The 20761-nt window shown below is 37.4% G+C and overlaps 1 protein-coding gene across 2 annotated transcripts in view; it reads right to left on the reverse strand.

Annotated features, from left to right (window-relative positions):
- Window positions 1-20761, reverse strand: part of Ckap5 (cytoskeleton associated protein 5) — a 93497-nt gene that overhangs the window by 31913 nt on the left and 40823 nt on the right. For both annotated transcript variants that reach the window (XM_028778514.1, XM_028778515.1), the window contains 12 exons: window positions 19268-19450; window positions 16841-16954; window positions 16489-16599; window positions 14924-15016; window positions 12105-12290; window positions 11359-11453; window positions 8688-8745; window positions 8475-8600; window positions 6764-6903; window positions 6228-6402; window positions 4739-4852; window positions 3188-3316 (listed from right to left, as the gene is read on the reverse strand). In XM_028778514.1, coding sequence (XP_028634347.1) covers window positions 3188-3316; window positions 4739-4852; window positions 6228-6402; window positions 6764-6903; window positions 8475-8600; window positions 8688-8745; window positions 11359-11453; window positions 12105-12290; window positions 14924-15016; window positions 16489-16599; window positions 16841-16954; window positions 19268-19450 — 1524 coding nt within the window. The remainder of the gene's footprint in view (window positions 1-3187; window positions 3317-4738; window positions 4853-6227; window positions 6403-6763; window positions 6904-8474; window positions 8601-8687; window positions 8746-11358; window positions 11454-12104; window positions 12291-14923; window positions 15017-16488; window positions 16600-16840; window positions 16955-19267; window positions 19451-20761) is intronic.

Consider the following 20761-nt stretch of genomic DNA (forward strand, 5'->3'; position numbering starts at 1 on the left):
GCTGGGCGGTGGTGGCACACGCCTATAATCCCAATACTTGGGAGGCAGAAGCAGGCAGATTTCTGAGTTCAAGGCCAGCCTGGTCTACAGAGTGAGTTCCAGGACAGCCAGGGCTACACAGAGAAACTCTGTCTCAAAAAAACCAAAAAAAAAAAAAAAATGAACTCGGTTTTTGTTTTCTATTTTCTTAAAAGAGAAATAATTATTTTGTTTCACAGTTTAAGAGAACAGTTAATTATAGTGGAGACATTATGGCAGCAGGAGCTTGAGACAAATGATCCCATTTTATCCTAGCAGATAAAAGTGTTTAGCTCCCTTTCTAACTTTTATTCAGTCCAGGATTCCAACTTACGGAAGGCTACTGGCTACAGTTAAAAGTTCCCCATCTTTAAACTAATGTAGATAATAATGCCCCATAGATGTGCCCAAAGGTTTGACTACTAGGGTGATTCTGGATCTTTTGAAGAAGCCAATTTTGTTTTTGCCTGGTAATCAGTAAGATTAAAAAAAATCTTCATAATTATAATTAGTTCACAACTCATCCTATTTTTGGGATGAGAGAAGAAAAAACTAGCTTTGAGAAAAGAGCTCAGAATCTACTCATAGAAAAAAATATAAAAACATATCTAACGTGAGTAAAGTAAAACCTTATTTCTCTAGCCAAAACCATATCTCAAGAACGCTTAACTTCATAGTTTCAAATTTAAGTAGCATTTAACCTTTTCTGACTGTATCATTCTTAAATTAGGCACTCCTTTAATCCCAATACTTGGGAAGCACAGGCCAGCCTGGTCTACACAGTAAATTCCAAGACAGGCAGAGCCACACAGAGAAACCCTGTCTCCAGAGGGGGAAAATCTTTTTTTTTGTTTGTTTTTTTTTTGTTTTTTTTTTTCGAGACAGGGTCTCTCTGTGTAGTCCTGGCTGTCCTGGAACTCACTCTGTAGACCAGGCTGGCCTCGAACTCAGAAATCCCCCTGCAGAAGGCGAAAATCTTATGTCTTTTGTGCTAAAATTAAATTCAAGACCAGATTACATATTAATATTTATGCATTTCTTATGATTGATCATTACTCACTTTCTTAAAGAAGGTTTTAAAGATTAAGGGCTTCTCTGCACTGTTACTCAAAATTTTGTGTCTCTAGCTTAGCTTCTAATTATAATTTTATGATTTCTCCCTCTCTTTCCTCCCTCCAAGCCCTTCCATGTTCCTCTCCTTCATGGCATTTTTCCCCATTAATTATTGTTACATACACAGACACACACACACATGTTTGCACTTATGTAGAGGAATTTTAATTTACAACATGACTACTCTGGCAAGAGATCACATCCAAAGACCTTCTAGGCATCCCAGGAGATAGAGGCAAGAGATCTCTAGTTCTAGGCCAGCTTTGGTATAGAGCAAGTTTCAGGTAAAGAGAAGCTTAAGTACAGGTGTTAGGGTACATGCCTTTAATCCCAGTACTCAAGAGATAGAGGCATGCTGATGTCTGCCTGTTAGTCAGTTCTGTTCAGCTGTATTCAGTTGATTTATCGAGTTGAGAGTCAGGCAGTGGACTTGAGTTCACAGAATTTGGAGGCAGTTTTACCAGGGCAATTATAGTGAGACAGGTTGGAGAAAGAGAAGCGAGACACAGGTGAAGACAGAATGACAGAAAGAGCCAGAAAATGAGAAGAAGCCAGAGGATTAGAACATATTGCCAAAGTTAGTATGAGGCCAAGCAGGGCAATTCAGGAGAGGCAGAGAGAGAAAAGCCAGTTTGAGGCAGCCAGCTTGGAGAGGAATTTGAATCAGAATAGCTGAACTAAACCAGCCAATCAAATCTCAGAAAAAAATAAGAAGGGGTGAGCTTATTTAGCAGTAAGTCTTGGAGTAAGCAGTAAGCCTCAGAGATGAGGGACAACAGTTCATACAGGCAAATAAAAGTTATGGTTACACATATATATGCCTAAATAGATAATGATCCTATTTTAAAAAGCAAGCAAACATACATGGCTAGCCTTAAATTTCCTGTGAAGCCAATGATGCCCTCCAACTCCTGATCCTTCTGCTTCTATTTCTCAAATGCCAAGCTTAGAAGCATGAGCTACCATGCTCAGTTTTACAAAGTAGTGGGTTCCACCTTAGGCTTTGTTTAGACAGACACTAACAACTAAGTTATGTTCGCAGCCAAAAGTGTTACTGTTAATGAAACAAGAAGTGGATTGAATTTGAGAAGTGGAGGTAGGCGATCAAGAGTTCAAGGCCAGCCTTAACCACATTTGATTTAGAAGCCACACCCCATTCCTGAAAAAAAAAAGAAAAAGAAAAAAGAAAAAAAAAGTAACAAAAATAAGCAGGGTGGAGAGATGGCTTAGTCAGTCAGAGTTTATTACACAAACACTAAGATCTGAACTTAGATTCCCTAGCAGCCATCTAAAAGTTATACACTGTGGTCCGTATTTATAACACAGAGCTGGGGGCAGACAGGAGGATCCCTGGAATAGCTAGTCTGGCTGAATCTGTGAGCTACCTATTCAGAAAGGACCTGTCTTAAAAAAACAAGATGGAAGGCCAGTTGTGGTGCATTTCTTTAACCCTAGCATTCAGGGCACAGAGGCAAAAAGCTCTCTGTGGTCTCAGTCCCAGCTTTCAGGGTGGGGAGTGGTGAGGTGGATGTTAAGATGGGAGAGTGATTGCTGGCCTCCATATGCTCATGCACTCAAAGGAAAATGAATTAAAAAACAAAACACAAAAATAGAAAGCTCTAGGAATTTGGTATCATTTTATTTATTTTTATAAATTTATGTTTCAGTTTTTTTCCTTTTTTGGGGGGACAGTTTCTCATGCTGTAATTCATCACATAGAGCAAGCTGGCTTCAAACCTCTGCTGACTCTCCTTGCCCTTAGACTTCAAAGAACCAGGATTATAGAAGTAACCCGCCAGATTTGTTAAACTGGGAATGGCAGAACACACCTTTAATCCCAGCAGGGCAGAGGGAGACAGAACTCTTGAAGTTTGAGGCCAACGTGGTCTACACAGTGAGTACAAGGATAGCCAGGGCTACATAGAAAGGTGCTGTCTCAACTACTCCCCACTTCACATCAAAAGTTTGTTTTAACTATGCATATATAGTTATTATAGAGGCCACCTAAGGAAGTAAAAGGTATGACTAAAACATAATGATACTTTATGGTACTAACCTCTTGCCTCAGGAAGGGATTTTCCTTTTTAAGTTCTTCAGAAAGATCTTCTCCCTCCAGCCATTCTTTCATGCCAGTTTGTTCTGCCCAAGCATTCACAGTTGCTAGGGCAGCAGCTCTAACATTGTTCTGAATTGAGAAGAGAATTGGCAAAAATATCAAGCACAGTTTGAAGGGAGGAGTGAGTGTGAACAATCGAGGCTTCATTTGCTAAGGTCCCATGGACATACTTAAACCATCTTCTCTGAAATAGAAACTGGTGCTGTGGTACTTCTAAAGACTTCAAAAGAAGGTGGAAACATAAAACATGAAATTGGAAAAAAAATCCTATACTCGATAAGGTAAAACAATAATCTGGGTAAATACTATAAAAGAATAATAACTCGAAAAAACAAAACAAAACAAAAAAGAATAAACAGATTTTGCTTTCTGAATCGATGGGAGCTTTTATGATGTTATAGGCTAAAGAATGGAGTTTTATGTTAGAGGCTCAAATTGTTAACAACAACTTCAATATGTGTAAATATTGACTTGCATTCACAGAATATAAATATTTATGAACTGAAAAACTCAATTTCTCAAATTAAGTCAGTAACCAAAGTAAAGAAACATTAAAATATTTAGCCTAGGGCAAATATTTAAATAAAAACTTGTAGCCTTCAAAGACTTCTGAGATGATCAAATTATTAGTACCTAACTGAAGTACTAGAAAAGTATGTTGTAGTAGTTCAGGGTGGGAAGAATGCAGAATATCATTTCAAGATCTAAAATTTATATCTAATGATATATTTATTCATTATGTCAAAACTTTTAGCTAGTTGTGGTGTCAAATGCTTTTAATCCCAGAACTTGGGAGACAGAAGCAGGAGAATCTCCTGAGGTAAGTAGTCTACACACAGAGTTACAGAACAGGCAGGGCTATATAAGAGACCCCTTCTCAAAACAAAACAAAACAACCAACCAAACAAAAAAAATACCAAGACCAAAACCTTAATGATATTATAATCATAAATAGCAATCATTTATTGAATATATATTTTATGAAACAGAAACATTAAAATGTATCTTAATAAAAATGTTTGTTTCAACTAATTTATCAAATATGTCAATTATTAAAAAGTATTTTAGGATGGAAAGATGGCTCAGCAGTTAAGAGCACTGACTATTCTTCCAGAGTCCCTTTGTTTAATTCCCAGCAACCACATGGTAGTTCACAACCATCTGTAATGTGATCTAATACCCTCTTCCAATGTGTTTGAAGACAGCTACAGTGTGCTCACATACATAAAATAAATAGATCTTTTTTAAAAATGTATTTCAATTCTGTAAGAAAGAAATTTCATAAAGATACTAAACCTAGAGTACATAACTATTTAAGGTTCACAAGCTAAATAATGGTACATCTAGTCATCATATCAATTCTGCCTGGAAGGTAACAGTATCATCTTTATAAAATTTTAAGCAATTATGTGACTCTAAAACAGAATTATCCTCTACCCCAAAAATGTGTCTGCCTTAATACAGAATGAACAATGTTAGAAAGAGATTTACCTTGCTATCTCCAAGAACAGTAATGATAGGGATGCCTAGGTTCTTTACATGCTGCTTGATGTTTGGACCTATGGCTACTGCCAGTTGCTGAAGGATATTCAATGTCTGCTGCACCTGAGTACAAAGATCCAACACAGGTTCAAACTGTAATTAAACTTGCTCCAAGTTTTACAAATGATATTATGTGGTCAATATTATGGATTTCTGGACTACTTAAAAGATAGTATCATAGTATTATAACACCAGATTACAAATACTTTTTAGCCTCATATTGGGCACTGCACTTGTATGTACATACTCATATTCAAAACACATATACACATACAAAATTCTTTCTTTTCCTTCTTTTTTTAGATAGGGTCTTACTATGCAATCCTGGCTGGCCAGATGGCCACCTGCCTCTGTCTCCTGAGTGCTGGGACTAAAGGCATGCTCTACCATGCCTGACAAAAAAATTAAAAAAATTTTAAAAAAACTATAGTACTAGACTTTTACTTGATAGTTTAAAAAATATTGACATAAAAATAAAAAATTAAAATATAAAAATTTGGGCCAGCAAGATGGCATGGTGGGTAAAGATGCTTGTGGTCAAGGCTGACATCTGAGTTTAATCCGAGAACCTTGCTGTGGGAAAAGGAGAGAACTGACAAAACAAACTCTTCTTTGACTTCTATATTCACTCTCTTCCTCCCAAATATACACAAACAAATAAACTTACGCTTTTGTTTAAAAAAGCATAAACAACTAGAAATTAAACAGAGCATGTCTATAATCCCAGTATGGGGAATGATGATAAAAGAATTGCTTAGCATTTGAGAGTAGCTTGGTTGACATTAGTGAATTCAAGGCCAGCTTACACTACACAATGGATCTCTATCTTAAAATATAATGAAAACAATTGAAATCAGGCATATATACATATAAAATAGTTCCACAAAAATATATTTAGTAAGGGACCCCTACAAGAAATAAACTCTTAAGTTATACATGGTGGAGCACACCTTTAATCTAGTGCTTCGGATGCTGAGACAGGTGGATCTTGGTGAGTTTGAGGCCAGCCTGGTCTACAGAGCAAGTTCCAGGACCACCAATGCTATGCAGAGAAACCCTGTCTTGAACTCCCCCAACTTCCCCCCAAAACTCTGACATTTATAAATCTTGTATCTTGAGACACATATAAGAAACACAAGGAGGCTGGAGAGATAGCTTAGAGTTGGGGATTTAGCTCAGTGGTAGAGTGCTTGCCCAGCAAAGTGCAAGGCCCTGGGTTTGGTCCTCAGCTCTGAAGAAAAAAAAACAAAAAACAAAAAACAAACAAACAAAAAAAAAACCAAAGAAAAAAAAGCAACAAAAACAAACAAGGAATCTTTCTGTAGTTGAAAACAAATAACATGAACACTCATTTTTGCTAGTGAAAGCCACAACCAAAATGAACCTTCTATAGCAGCAGGGAAAGGGAAGAAAGAGAAAAGGCACCTGGTCCACATACCAAGATTTTGTTTGAATCATTCAGTCGACCCTTCAAGGCAGCTGGAAGTTCACCTATATTTGGTTGGATAAATTTTGCTTCATTGATAATACCTGCCACTTCATCTAGGCCTTCTTTCCTGATCTTCCAATTCTTGTCACCAATCTTAGACACCAACTCTGAAGTAATTTTGTCACTGAAAAATAGAAGGCATAATTCTAATTCTATACTCCTAAAAGAAAAGATAATGGCACCAAAATTCCCTTTACTGAATTAATAAAAGGTCAAGATTTTAAGTATATACTACTGTACAATTGCTTACTTGGCAATCAGGAAGCTAAGGTAGGAAGAAGTGGGTTCAAGGCCAGGCTATATTATATAGTAAAATCTTAGTATCAAAAAAAAAAAAAAAAAAAAAAAAGCCAAAACAAAAAGCTGGCCATAGTGGCACATGCCATTAATCCCAGCACTCAGAGGCAGACTGTCTCAAACAAACACCTAAACCCAAATACCCAAACAATATAAAGAATAAAATATTTTTTTATGGTAAAACCTACCTGATCTCAATCCTTGGCAAAAGATCAACAACATCATTGCCCCCATCACCTGGTTCATCTCCATCTTCTCCTTCATCCGTACCACTTGTGCTATGCTTAGAAATTCCTCTGGTTGGAGCGGGAGGGCTTTGTCCCTGCATCTACACATAAGAGTGAAACTAATGAAGCTGAAGAATGATGGCAAAGAGTCTAGAAAAGGTGCCTATGTAAAAGGTTCTCATTTTTTCATTAACATTTATTTGGGGCCAGGCGGTGGTGGCACACGCCTTTAATCCCAGCACTTTGGAGGCAGAGGCAGGCGGATTTCTGAGTTCGAGGCCAGCCTGGTCTACAGAGTGAGTTCCAGGACAGCCAGGACTATACAGAAAACCCTGTCTCGAACCCCCCCCCCAAAAAAAAAACAAAAACAAAACAAAAAAACCATTTGTTTTGGCTATCCTGGGGATAGAGCCCAAGACCTTAGTATGCTAGCAAGTGTTCAACCAGTGAATTTCATTCTTTTTTTTTTTTTCCTAAAGATTTATTTATTTACTTTTTATTTATATGAGAACACTGCAGCTGTCTTCAGACACACACTAGAAGAGTGAATTACAGATGTTGTGAGCTACCATGTGGTTGCTGGGAATTGAAGTCAGGACCTCTGGAAGAGCAGTCAGTACTTTTAACTGCTGAACCATCTCTCCAGCCCTGTGAATTTCATTCTTAACTCATAAAATATTTAGACAATATTGTAATATATACTTTAGTTGCTAGCTAGATTCTAATTTTGAGACAAAATGGCAAGTTATTTTTTATGAAGATGAATAGAATTTGACTTCTCAATCACTAAGTTGTCTTTTGACTTATATTTCCAAAACAAAAGCAAGCTGTGAATACTTAGCATACTCAGTCAGAGCTATTCAAGAAGACCTACCCTTTTTGTTTTTAATTAATAATTAATAATTAAAAAACAAAAGTTACACTTCAGTCAAGTGTGATAGTATACGTCTCTAATCCCAGCATTCAAGAGGCAGGAGGCAGAAGGCTGCTACAAACTTGAGGCCTGCCTAGTCTATATGGCAATTTCAGGACCAGCTAGGGTTGCCCAATTTTTCTAAAATTGTTTTTTCAGTTTAATGTAATTTTTTTAATAGATAGTAGATCCATATTGTCTCACATTAAAAATGTATGATTTACCTTTAATTATATGTGTATGCCTGTGTGTTATGTGCACATGAGAAGGCATTAGATTCCCTGGAGTTAGTGTAGTTGCAGGCCATTCCACATGACTGGTGCTAAGAAATGAATTTGGGTCTTACTTAACTCATAGTTATCTCTTCAGGCTATTTTTGTTGTTAGTTTTTTAGAAGAATCTCACTTTGAAGCCCAAGCTAACCTTGATCTCTATTGTAGTCTAGGCTGACTGGTGGTCTTCCATGATCAGAGTGCTGGAATTACATTTGAATGTATAGCATTAAACTTGGTTAAAAATTTAGTCATGCTGGGCAGTGGTGGTGCACACCTTTAACCCCAGCACTTGGGAGGCAGAGGCAGGCGGATTACTAAGTTCCAGGCCAGCCTGGTCTACAGAGTGAGTTCCAGGACAGCCAAGGCTACACAGAGAAACTTTGTCTTGAAAAACAAAACAAAACAACAACAAAAAGATTTAGTCGTAAACTGATGTGAAATTCTCAAAACCACCCATAGATTAGATCATTTTTAGAACCTTTACCTTTTGAAATTCTGCATCTATCTGGGATAGGAGGGCAGGCTTCTCATCCTCAAAGATCATTCTCAAAGAAGGACCAACATATAGATACATCACGCCAAGCAGTGTGATGGCAGAAGTCCTCACAGCCTGCCAGAGAAAATAGTAAGAACTTTCCAAACTAAGGCAGAAACACAAAAGTGGCTTCAATGCTTGCACATGCTGAAGCATACTCACTGGATTTGTTGCAGCAAGAGCAGTCTTCACATTGCTAATAAAAGCTTTGACATTCAACCTAGAAAAAAAAAGCATTTAGAATTAATTAATAACGAAATCTTCACCGGGCGGTGGTGGTGGTGCACGCCTTTAATCCCAGCACTTGGGAGGCAGAGGCAGGAGGATTTCTGAGTTCGAGGCCAGCCTGGTCTACAGAGTGAGTTCCAGGATAGCCAGGGCTACACAGAGAAACCCTGTCTCGAAAAACCAAAAAACAACGAAATCTTCAAAACATTCAAGAGCTTATAAAATGAGACTTTAGGATAAACTCCCATTGGAGGAGTGTTCAGGTATCCTCTATCCTTAACTTAAAATGAGCTTTAAATACTATCTGTACACTGATTAATCATATTATGCTTAATTCCAAAATCTACTCTTAAAACTTTTTTAAAAAGATTTATTGCTAGGGTATGTGCATGCATTGGAGACAAAGGGCACTTGAAGAGAGGTCTGACAACAACTTTGTTGGCTCCCCTGGAACTGGAATTACCAATAATTGTGAACCACCCAACTAGGAACTCAATTCACTTCAGGTCCCAAAGAGGAACACTGGATGTTCTTTAACTGCTGAGTCATCTCTCCAAGCCAGAGGACAACTGTGGAGTTTTTCATTCTACATTTTGGTGAGTTCAAAGGATTTAACTCAAGCCACCAGGATTTACCTGCTAACCTAGATTGTACTAGAATCTTGTATTCATCTGCCTTTGTCACATTTCTATGTCTATGTCTGTATGTGTCCTACATAAATACCAACTCCCAAACGTGTGGCTTCCAGTCTTCTGGAACTCATTTCAGATCCACATTTATTTTCCCAGTTCTTCAGGCCATCCTTGACTCCAGAATCATTCTGATTCATTATCCTATACAGTTCTACTTTCAAACTATATGCTAAGTAGAACACTTACTTCCACACGTTTATAATTTATATGCACATTATCTATTACTTTTTGTTTTCTGTTTTTGTTTTTGTTTTTTTCCCCAAGACAGGGTTTCTTTGTGTATCCTTGGCTGTTCTGGAACTTGATTTGTAGACTAGGCTGTCCTAGAATTCAGAGATCTGCCTGCCTCTGCCTCCTGAATGCTGGGATTAAAGGTGTATACTACAATCACCAGGCTCATAAACAAGTAATTCCTGATAGCATTTATTTGAATAACATTAATTATTCTCTCTATGTCTTACTATCTGACTTTGGTCAGATACTCTTGTGTCAAAGCTTTCTAGAACCAAATTTTTGCAATTCTGGGAAATGAACGCAGAACCTCACATATACTATGTAACTGTTGTGCTGCAAAATTATGTTCTAGTCCTGCTTAAAATGTTTCTGTTTTCTCAATGAATTCAAGCTGTTGAGGCCTTAGATGACTTGTCCTCATTTTTATTCCAGTCTTATTTCTTACCACTCTCCAATCACATTTGACTTCAGCTATACTCTGAAAGCATATACTAATCACTGTTTTTATTTATTTTTTGAGACATGGTCTCACTAAATAGCCCTGGTTGATCTTGAACTCACAGTGATCTGATCTGCCTGCCTCTGCTTCTATCACTTGTGTAGCTGATATTAAAGACACCACTATCCCCGGCATAAGTGGTAGTTATATGAAAACAAACAAGCAAGCAAGCAAACAAACAAAACCCACACATAAAACAAGGCACGGAGAAAGAAACACAATACAGCAGCAATACCCTTTTCCTAAAATAAGAATGCCTGAATCCCAGCGTTGGTATTGGCACTTTACTGGCTTTGATGTTAAGTTTTCTGAGCCTTAATTTCTTCATCTATAAAAGTAGAGGCAACATGAAATATGCTCTAAAAACGGCCTAGATAAATAGCATATACTGACAGTTTCAGTACATGAAGCTGCAACAGGAGGGCTTAAATAATTCCAGGAATCTGAATACACAACAAAAAAGCCCAAAAAGCTGAGAACACAGCGAGGTGGTTCAGAGGGTAAAGGTATTTGCCATCAAGGTTGGTGACATGAATTCAATACACAGTAGCCACATGGAGGAAGGAAAGAACCAATTTCTGCAAGTTGGTACGCCTAAATGTAATATAAAAATAATTAACAACTATGTTCATACAAAAATCAATTTGGCATTGTTGGAATTCTGACAGCATTTAATCCAAAGACGATCCCTTTTAGGCACTAAACACTTGAGGAAAAAAAATAACTTAGAGGCCTGTCCTAGCATGTATAAGATCTTCGGTGCAAACCTCAGAACCTCCAGAAAGGCAGGGGACAGAGGACAACTAAATGGTATAGTAGGTACAGGTACCTGCACCTGCACCTGTACCTGCACCCCCTACAAGACTGATAACACACACACACCACCCTAAATAATTTGTAAATGTGTGTGTATGTATATGTATGTGTGTGTCTATGTGTGTGTGTAAAAAATGTTAAAAAACCAACCAACCAAACAAACAAACAAACAAACCTGGATGTCAAAATGTAGAATACAAGTCAACACAGACCTTCTAGAACAAATGTGTGTCTCTTATATAAGTTAGACAACCCAACCCCAGTTCTGCAGAAGCAAGCACAGAAGCACAGGCAGTAAAAACAAATCAAGACCAGAGACTTGGCAAAATATTTAATTATATTTCACTTTTTTTTTAAGACTTACTCGGAAAATCCAAATTCTTTTATTGCATTTGATAGCCAATTTAGAGTTTCTGACTGATTCTTGGGATTCTTTTGTGAGAAGGCCATTGACATCACCTGAAACAATAGCATCAGAAAACACAGCATCAGATCTCCACTTTTTCTTATATTTCTCATAGAAATAAATTATGACTTTAAGGCATACACGTATTAAATATGAGTTTTTAAGTGTTAAATTACAAGGATTAACAAAAGACTTAATTTATCCTAAAAAGAAATGAGGTGACAGATTTTTAAAAGCATTCTTCTTTGAAACTTTTCATTGACTGATCATTTTCAATTACAATGTCTTAAAACAAAATTAATTAATGTTACTTGCTATAGTAAGTTGCAGGTCAGCCACAGCATACACATATACAAAAATCCCACAACATAAAAAACTTTACTCAACTCGAAAAACCAAACCAAAACAAACCAAAACAAAAAAAAAAAACACCGGGCGGTGGTGGCACACGCCTTTAATCCCAGCACTTGGGAGACAGAGGCAGGCAGATTTCTGAGTTCGAGGCCAGCCTGGTCTACAGAGTGAGCCCAGGACAGCCAGGGCTATACAGAGAAACCCTGTCTCAAAAAAAAAACCAAAAAAACAAAACAAAACAAAACAAAACAAAACAAAAAACTTTACTCAAGAATTAACTGTAATAGGTAGGTCTAAGTTAAAATTGAGGAAAACCTGGGACAACACAGGGAAACAGCTGTGGAACTAACCTGTTCAGCCGTCCAGGGCAGCATACACGCTTCAGCTATTGCTGTCATGGCTTCTTTTGCGTTGTTTCCACATTTCACATCTCCAATCTTGTCTACAAGGCCATCTAATACAATCTGAGCAGATGTTTTAGAAAAATTTCCCTTCTGGGCAATCAAAGCAACAATGTGAAGCTTCATCTGCATCACCTGAACAAGAATAAACATCAGAACATTATGAGGAGCCAATGGCATTCAGTTACTTACACAGAACCTGAAGATGTAGTATCTATAAGGATAATTAGATAGAAATCAAAATTTTGAAGAACCAAAGTAATTTTTATCTATTAAAAAAGTTAACTGACAATGAATACAAGAAGAAAAATATGTACCACTCAATGTTTAACTTATGAGCTAAAAAACATTTTAAAACATATTTCAAAACTGATTTTGTATATCTATGTGGGAGCTCACTCATGAAACAGGAGGAGTATGCGGGTCAGAGGAAAGTGTGAAGGAGCTGGCTCTCTCCTTTTACCATGAAGGTCACAAAGATTAATCTGAAGGTTGTGAGGCTAGGTTGTAAGTATCTTTATCTTTACACAAAATTTTGATTTTTATGTTTTCATCTTTAATTTTTGCATTGATCTCAATATAATAATCCTTAATACATCTGAGTATATCATACTGACTGCATAAAGCCACCAAAATTACTATAATATTATAGCTGCCTACATCAAACCTACAACATCTACAGACTTATACGCATAACAAAGAACTTGCAAAAATAATATTTTAAGACAGGATCTCATCCTATAACTAAGGCTGGCCTCTAGTTCATGGTGTGGTGGTTTGAATAGGTATAGCCCCCATAGACTCATGTGTTTGAATGCTTGACCATAAGGAGTGGCATTATTAGGAGGTGTGGCTTTGTTGGAGGAAATGTGTCATTGTGAAGGTGGGGTGTGATGTCATATATGCTAAAGCTATGTTTAGTGTGCCACACAGTCTCCTTGTGTTGCCTGCAGATCAAGATGTAGAACTCTTGGCTCTTCCAGCAATATGTCTGTCTGCATGCTGCCATCCTTCCCGCCATAATGATAATGGACTAAACCACTAAAACTGTAAGATAGCCCCCAATTAAATATTTTCCATTATAAGAGTTGCCCTGGTCGTAGTGTCTCTTCACAGCAATAAAACCCTAACTAAGACACATGGTAATCTTCCTGTCTCAACCTCCTGAGTTCTAGGACCTACAGGTGCAAACCACCATAGCTGGTTCTCAAGAAACTTTAAAACATAACTAAAAATTCCCAAGAATCCAGAAGGCTATGAACATAATATTAAAGGCTATGTATATACCTAGGAAAAACACGAGATAGTCTCTTACCTCTAGCATACCTTTATACCCTATGTAGGCAAAAAATAATAGCTAAGGTTAAGTTATAGTGCCAAAGAATGGAAGATGTGTGCCAACACACACACACACACACACACACGATCTAATATAGAAGAATATTGGCTAAAATCAGGTGTTCTTTCACCTATCTAGAGGCTGTATAAAAAGATGTTTTAAACATGATAGACAACAAAAGGTAGCATGAGTTGAGGTATAAAGGTCAAAAGCTTTCATAATATTCATTCAGCTTTTGTGAAAATACCAAGGTGATAAAAGAAAGGGTTGGAACTATGAAACATAGAAAAAAAGGAGGGTGTAGAGTAGCAAAAATTGGACTCAAAAGATGTCAAAATAAAACATATATTGTATGTACAGCTAGTGATAAATCCTGCATCACTTTAATTTTTTATTTTATGATGTATCTAAGTATAGATGTATGCATGTCATGGTGCATGTGTAGAGCTCAGAAGACATCTTTTAGGATTCAGTTCTCTTCTTCCATCAAAGGTTCTAAGGATCAAATTTAGGTCATCAGGTAATGGCAAGTCCTTTTACCCACTGGTCCATCTTGCTAACCCCCGTATCATTTTTCTTCTTGTTTTTTTTTTTTTTTCCTCCATGATTTTTTTCTTTTTTTTTTTTTTTGGTTTTTTTCGAGACAGGGTTTCTCTGTATAGCCCGGGCTGTCCTGGAACTCACTCTGTAGACCAGGCTGGCCTCGAACTCAGAAATCCGCCTGCCTCTGCCTCCCGAGTGCTGGGATTAAAGGCGTGCGCCACCACCGCCCGGCCCATGATTTTTTTCAAGACAGGGTCTTATTATGTATCCCTGGCTGTCCCAGAACTCACTATGTAGACCAAGATGGCCTCAACTCACAGAAATCAGCCTGCCTCTGCTGCCAAGTGCTAGGATTAAAGGGATGCACCACTATGCCTGGTCTGTATCAATTTTATGAGTGTCTCCCTACACTCATTTTTTTTTTGAGATTTATTTATTTACTTTCTGTATATGAGTACACTGTAGCTGTCTTCAGACATACCAGAAGAGGGCATCGGATTCCCATAACAAGATGAGCTACCATGTGGCTGCTGGGAATTGAAGTCAGGACCTCTGGAAGAGCAGTCAGCGCTTTTAACCACTGAGCCCAATACTCTCCAGCCCAACACTCATTTATTTATTTATTTATTTATTTATTTATTTATTTATTTAAAAATAAAAAACATTAAATGTACAACTTAAAAATACTTGAAAAACACCGGGCAGTGGTGGTGCAAGCCTTTAATCCCAGCACTTAGGAGGCAGAGGCAGAGGCAGAGGCAGGCGGATTTCTGAGTTCGAGGCCAGCCTGGTCTACACAGTGAGTTCTAGGACAGCCAGGACTACACAGAGAAACCTTGTCTCGAAAAACCTAAGGAAAAAAAAAAAAGGAAAGAAAAAAAAATACCTGAAAATTAGTTTCTTTCCATCCAGGTTTTTTCGCTAGCATCTTCACCAATGCCTGGCATGGCATTTCAGTTCGCTCCATTAATTCAACAGCCTATAAATAAAATAAGACAAGAAAATTAAAGGGTTAAAGTGAAAGTTAAAATAGTTTCAAGTGAAGGTAGCTCTTAAAGTCAAGTCCGTAGTTATTTCTGACAATGGAAAGGAGCTAAAATTAGGAGAGTTACATTCCCTTTTCTATATCTCTCATAATATTGCAATCATAGTATATGCTAAAATGAGCTAAATTGCATCATTCCTGTGATGGCTATCTTGGCTGTCAATGTGACAACATCTAGAATGAACTAAAACCCAATCAGCTGCATACACCTCTGAGAGGTTTTTTTGGTTTTGTTTTTTATTTTTTTGAGATAGTCTCTCTACATACCCATGGCTATCCTGGAACATACAATGTAGACCAGGCTGGCATCAAACAGAAAGAGTTCTACATGTCCCCTGATTTCCTCCCAATCATGGCTTTAAAAAAATTGGGCTAGCTTTTTTTTAAAGACAGGCTCTCACTATGTAGTGTGAGGGGTGTTTTATTAATTAAATCATTTGAAGTGGGAAGATCTTCATTAATCCCTATCTTTTGAGTCAAAAGATCTACCTTCAATCTGGGCCACATCTTCTCCTGACTCTTTTGCTCTTGGCCTGCTTACACTCACTCTCATTGCCAAGTTCATTCCTTCACTACCCTTAGAGCCCAATTTGTGATTCTAGCATATAGTGAAGACCAGCTGAGACATCCAGCCTTGTGGACTAAAGAACTGATAGCCATTGTTGGACTAGCTGGAACACAGCTGGAAAGCTACTCTAATAAATTCCCTGTGTGTGTGTCTGTGTGTCTCCATAGAAATTCTATCATTTCTGTTCCTCTGAAGAACCCTGACCAATAAAATTTCAAAAGTTTGGACAGTTTCTCATACCAATATATAATGTGTTTTCTATCAAGAAATCATCATGATAATGGAGTACAGAAATAGAAAAAAATCATCTATTTTCCACGGCAAGATCTGTTTGCTTCCTACATTTATTTATTTATTTATTTATTTATTTATTTATTTATTTATTTATTTTGGTTTTTCGAGACAGGGTTTCTCTGTGTAGTCCTGGCTGTCCTGGAACTCACTCTGTAGACCAGGCTGGCCTCGAACTCAGAAATCCGCCTGCCTCTGCCTCCCAAGTGCTGGGATTAAAGGCGTGCCCCACCACTGCCCAGCTTGTTTATTATATTTATTAACAACTTAAAAAACTTAAAAATTCTTCTAAGCCTTATAATTCACAATAAGAATTTAATTTTCTTGAAAAATTACTAACTTTCACGCTTAGAGAAGGAAGTCAGAATGAGAATGTTAAAGACAAGCACTAAACAGCTACACAACAGAAACAGAAAGCTCAACCTCAGCTTATATTAGGAAACATTGACTAATTATAAAACTCAGCAATGAAAACAAATGTTAATTCAGTATTTTTGTTGTGTCTACATAATCTAATTTTATACTCTGTTTCATCCTAGTTTTGTACCTTTTGAAATTCTTCCATACAGGCCAGCCTTTCCTTCCAGTTGCTACTGTCTAGAAGTTGAATACAGGTTGAGGGAAGAACAGCTGAAGCTTTTTCTTCACATACTTCAATCTATAAGATACAACAACATCATAATTAGAGACAGTTTTAAGAACCAACATAAAAGAAACCCAGCTAAAACTAAAACACCCCTACAGGTAACTACGGCATTTGAGTCTTCTGCAGTAAAAGGCATTCTTCTCATGGAAGACATCTATTAGTAGCTAAAAGATATGAATTTACTGTATGTTAAAGAACTCAGGAAGACCTCCAATCCCCTCAGGGCCTTAACTTTCTCATGTGTAATACTCACTGAGAGTTCTGGCTCTGCTATTTCTTTGGTCTCCAATCCTTTCTTATTCTTTGTTCCAGCACTTGCTGAACCACCTGGTGCAGTTGTTTTGCCTTTCTTAGGTGGTCCACCAGCCTAAAAGAAAAATTTAAAACCACAAATTACTTAAAATTTTATAAAAGCAGTTTTTGTTCTGTTTTTTACATATTTTGATTCTTCAAACTTTTATTAAAATGAGATCCCCTTAAAAGTAAGCAAATGTTTACTGTCCACAGAATTACCACAACATCAAACATACAGAGACCCAAAGACCATCCATGAATACTTGCCTCATTTGCAGCCTGCATATTAAAAGTTTCTAATTCAAAGTGAGTTAATAAAACAAACAAAAACTTGCAGCTAAGTGGGTACTAGGCAGTGGCAGAGAGGCAGAGGATCTGTGAGTTGGAGGCCAGCCTGGTCTACAGAGAGAGTTCCAGGACAGCCAGGGCTACACAGAGAAAAACCCAGTCTCAAAAAAACAAACCTCCTCCAACCCCCCCCACCCCCAAACCAAAAAACAGAACAAAACAAAACAAAACAAAAAAACCTTGGGCTTGAAGAGATGGTTCAGAGATTTAAAGAACACTGGCTGTTCTCACAGAAGTCCTAAGTGTAATTCCCAACCACCTAATAACGGCTCACAACCATCTATAATGACATCTGATCCCCTTCTCAGGAATGCAGGCATACATGAAGATAGAGCACTCGTGTATATATAAAATACATAAAAAATAATAAAACAAATTAAATAAAAATGTTGAACTGGGGTCTGGCTGGAGAGGTGGTTCAGTGGTTTAAAGCTTTTGCTCCTCTTCAAGAGGACTGATGCTCAGTTCCAAACAACTATAGCAGAAGGATAACTGTCTCAAACCCTAGCTCCAAGGGTTCTGAATACCATTCTGGCTTCCACAGACAACCACGACCTCACATACATAAAGTCTTTATAAAAATAAACTGCAGCCCAGCAGTGGTGACACATTCCTTTAATCCCAGCACACATGAGACAAAGGCAGGTGGATCGCTGAGTTTGAAGACAGCCTGATGTACAGAGTTTCAGGACAACCAAGACTGCTAGACAAAGAAGCCCTGTCTTAAAAAACAAACAAAAATCTGGAGGGCCAGGCACAGAAATACATGCTTTAAACCCAGCATTCAGGAGAATGAGGCAGAGTCAGTTGGATCTCTGTAAGTTCTAGGTCAGCCTAGTCTACATAGTGAGTTCTAGGACACTCAGGGTTATATAAAGAGACTCTCTCTCAAACAATAACAATAAAAAATAACTGGAATTATACCATATTTACAGATTAATTTGAGATTAACAGTTGGGTCTTCAATGCCTCTAATACCACTATTTTTAAATCTTTATATATTTATTGCTATTGCTCGTATGGGTGTACATCCACTCCATAGCACACGTGTGGAAGTCAGGCAACAACCTTTTAGGACCTGGTTCTTTCCTTTCACCGTGGGATCTAAGGACTGACCTCAGGTTGTCAATACTGACGGCAAACATCACTGATCATTTGGCCAGCCCTATTTATTTATTCCAGGGGCTGAGGGATCATGGGGTGGAATGAATGGACACACACTATTTGAAGGTCAGATGAAGACTTGCAGAATCAAATTTCCCTTCCTTAGAGAGGAAATTTCTCCTTCTATCATATAGGTCCTGGTGAACAGCTCATCAGCCTTGGTTATGTAAATAAGTTAGCTCTTAAAAAGAAAACTTAAAAAGAAAAATGATTAAAATGTTTACCATTTTAAAAAAATAAGGCATGTTATTACTATTTTTATTGTTTTGGTCTGGTTTTTTTGAGACACAGTTTCTCTATGTAACCCTGGCTGTTCTGGAACTCACCCCATAGACCAGGCTAGCTCCCAAGGGCTGGATTAATGGCATGTAGCAGCACTACCTTGCTCCTAGTCATAGTTGTAAAGAAAAAAAAAAATTACACTATTTATTTAGAGTGTGGGTGTACTGTTGTTCATTAATTTTTTTCTCTCTTTCCATCATGTGGATATGAGAGATTGAATTCTGGTTATCAAACTTAGAAGCAAGCTCTTTTATCCACTAAGTCAACTTGCCAGCTTCCAGGCAGGTTATAAAGAAAAAAATGTAGTTATGATACAATGTGTTTGTTAAGACCTGTTTTATTTGCAATGTGGCCAAGGAATCCATTTCTCAAATTAAGACATATTAGAAGAATAACCATGAATATGAAAACCAGACTCTTATCTTACTAAATCCTAATTTTTAAGCCATCTTTTAAGCCAAGTGTGGTAGCATACATCAGTAATTCCAGCACTTGGGAGACTGAAGTACAAAGATGACTGATTTTAAGGCATCCTTCGCTTCAGACCAGCATGGATTACAAAGTTAAGACCTTGTCACAGAAGTCTATTAACCTTGGCAGTAGGTGCTTTTTTTAACGGTCCTGGTTTGGGTCCTGAAACATCTTTTGTGTCTTTGTCCCCTGCAGCCCCTGATGCAGCAGCCCTTCCAGGTAGAGGCTTGGATTCCTTCTTTTCAGCGGCAAGTCCAGATTTTTTACCATGAACCAGTTCGACTTTTTCTGAACATTCTTTGATCTAGAGAAAACAATATGAGCATCATTATGTTCCAATAACTTTAAAAACACAGCCATTACATTATTACTTAGAAGTCATTAAGCCACAACTATACAAAAGAAGATCAGAAAATATTATGGCTTTTTTTTGTAATTCTTATCTGTAATTTTTTTGGCAGTATATTTGACGTATGTTTTATTTCTTTATAAACTAAAATTACAAAAGTTACCTAAACAGCTATGTTTTTGTGGTTTTTTTTGTTTGTTTGTTTGTTTGTTTTTTGGTTTTTTCGAGACAAGGTTTCCCTGTGTAGTCCTGGTTGTCCTGGAACTCACTCTGTAGACCAGGCTGGCCTCGAACTCAGAAATCCACCTGCCTCTGCCTCCCAAGTGCTGGGATTAAAGGCGTGCGTCACCACTACCCAGCCTTAAACAGCTATGATTTTGATGAAATATATTTATTTACATTTAAGAAAGTATAGTTCTGTATTACATCTTCTATAGATTAGTTATTCAGCTTTGGTTAGGTTATAATTTGAAAGATATTTTTATCTTACTATTGTATCACTGTAGCTTTGATTAAAATTTCAACAAACTTGTTCTGAAATATCACTAGAGAATAAACTGAAGAATATGGATCAATTATCAATGTTTTCTTTTTTAGTAAAACAGAAAAGACAAAATTGCCCAGAGAGCACCCTCCAAAACTGATTTCAAACACATGCACATGTTTGCAACATAAACTTTTTTTCCTTACAGAAACTGGCAAGCATGAACCAAGTATGGCACATGCCTTTAATACTAGCACTTGGGAGGGAGGCAGAGGTTCGCAGATCTCTAGTTCGAGGCTAGCCTGGTATACAAAACAAATTCTAGGACAGCCAGGGCTACTTGAGAAACCCTGTCTTGAAAAACCAAGAAACTGTTTAACAAATAAAAAACCCAACAACAACAACAAAAAAGAAACTGGCAATAAACAAACTAAAATTCACAAAAAACATGTAAGTACTCTCAAATTTTTTTATCTTTTATTTTTTGGTGTATTCATATATAAATACACACACAAACACACACACACACTCATATACAGTATGTTGTAATTACTGGCACACTTATCTACTCATAACTTTCTCTCATCCGTATTACTCACACCCTCCTCCATACAATTCCCTTTTCAACATTCATGCCTTTCTGTACTGTCCTATGACATTTTGAATTTAACCAGGGTCATAAAACTGTCCACTAGAGCATGGTGGGCTCAAGAGTGAGTACACAACTGAAGGCAATGTCTGTTCCCTCTTCAGAATCTATCATTAGACAACAGTTCAACAGA

This window comes from Grammomys surdaster, unplaced genomic scaffold, assembly GCF_004785775.1.
Source record: "Grammomys surdaster isolate TR1022 unplaced genomic scaffold, NIH_TR_1.0 338, whole genome shotgun sequence".
Classification (NCBI taxonomy): domain Eukaryota; kingdom Metazoa; phylum Chordata; class Mammalia; order Rodentia; family Muridae; genus Grammomys; species Grammomys surdaster.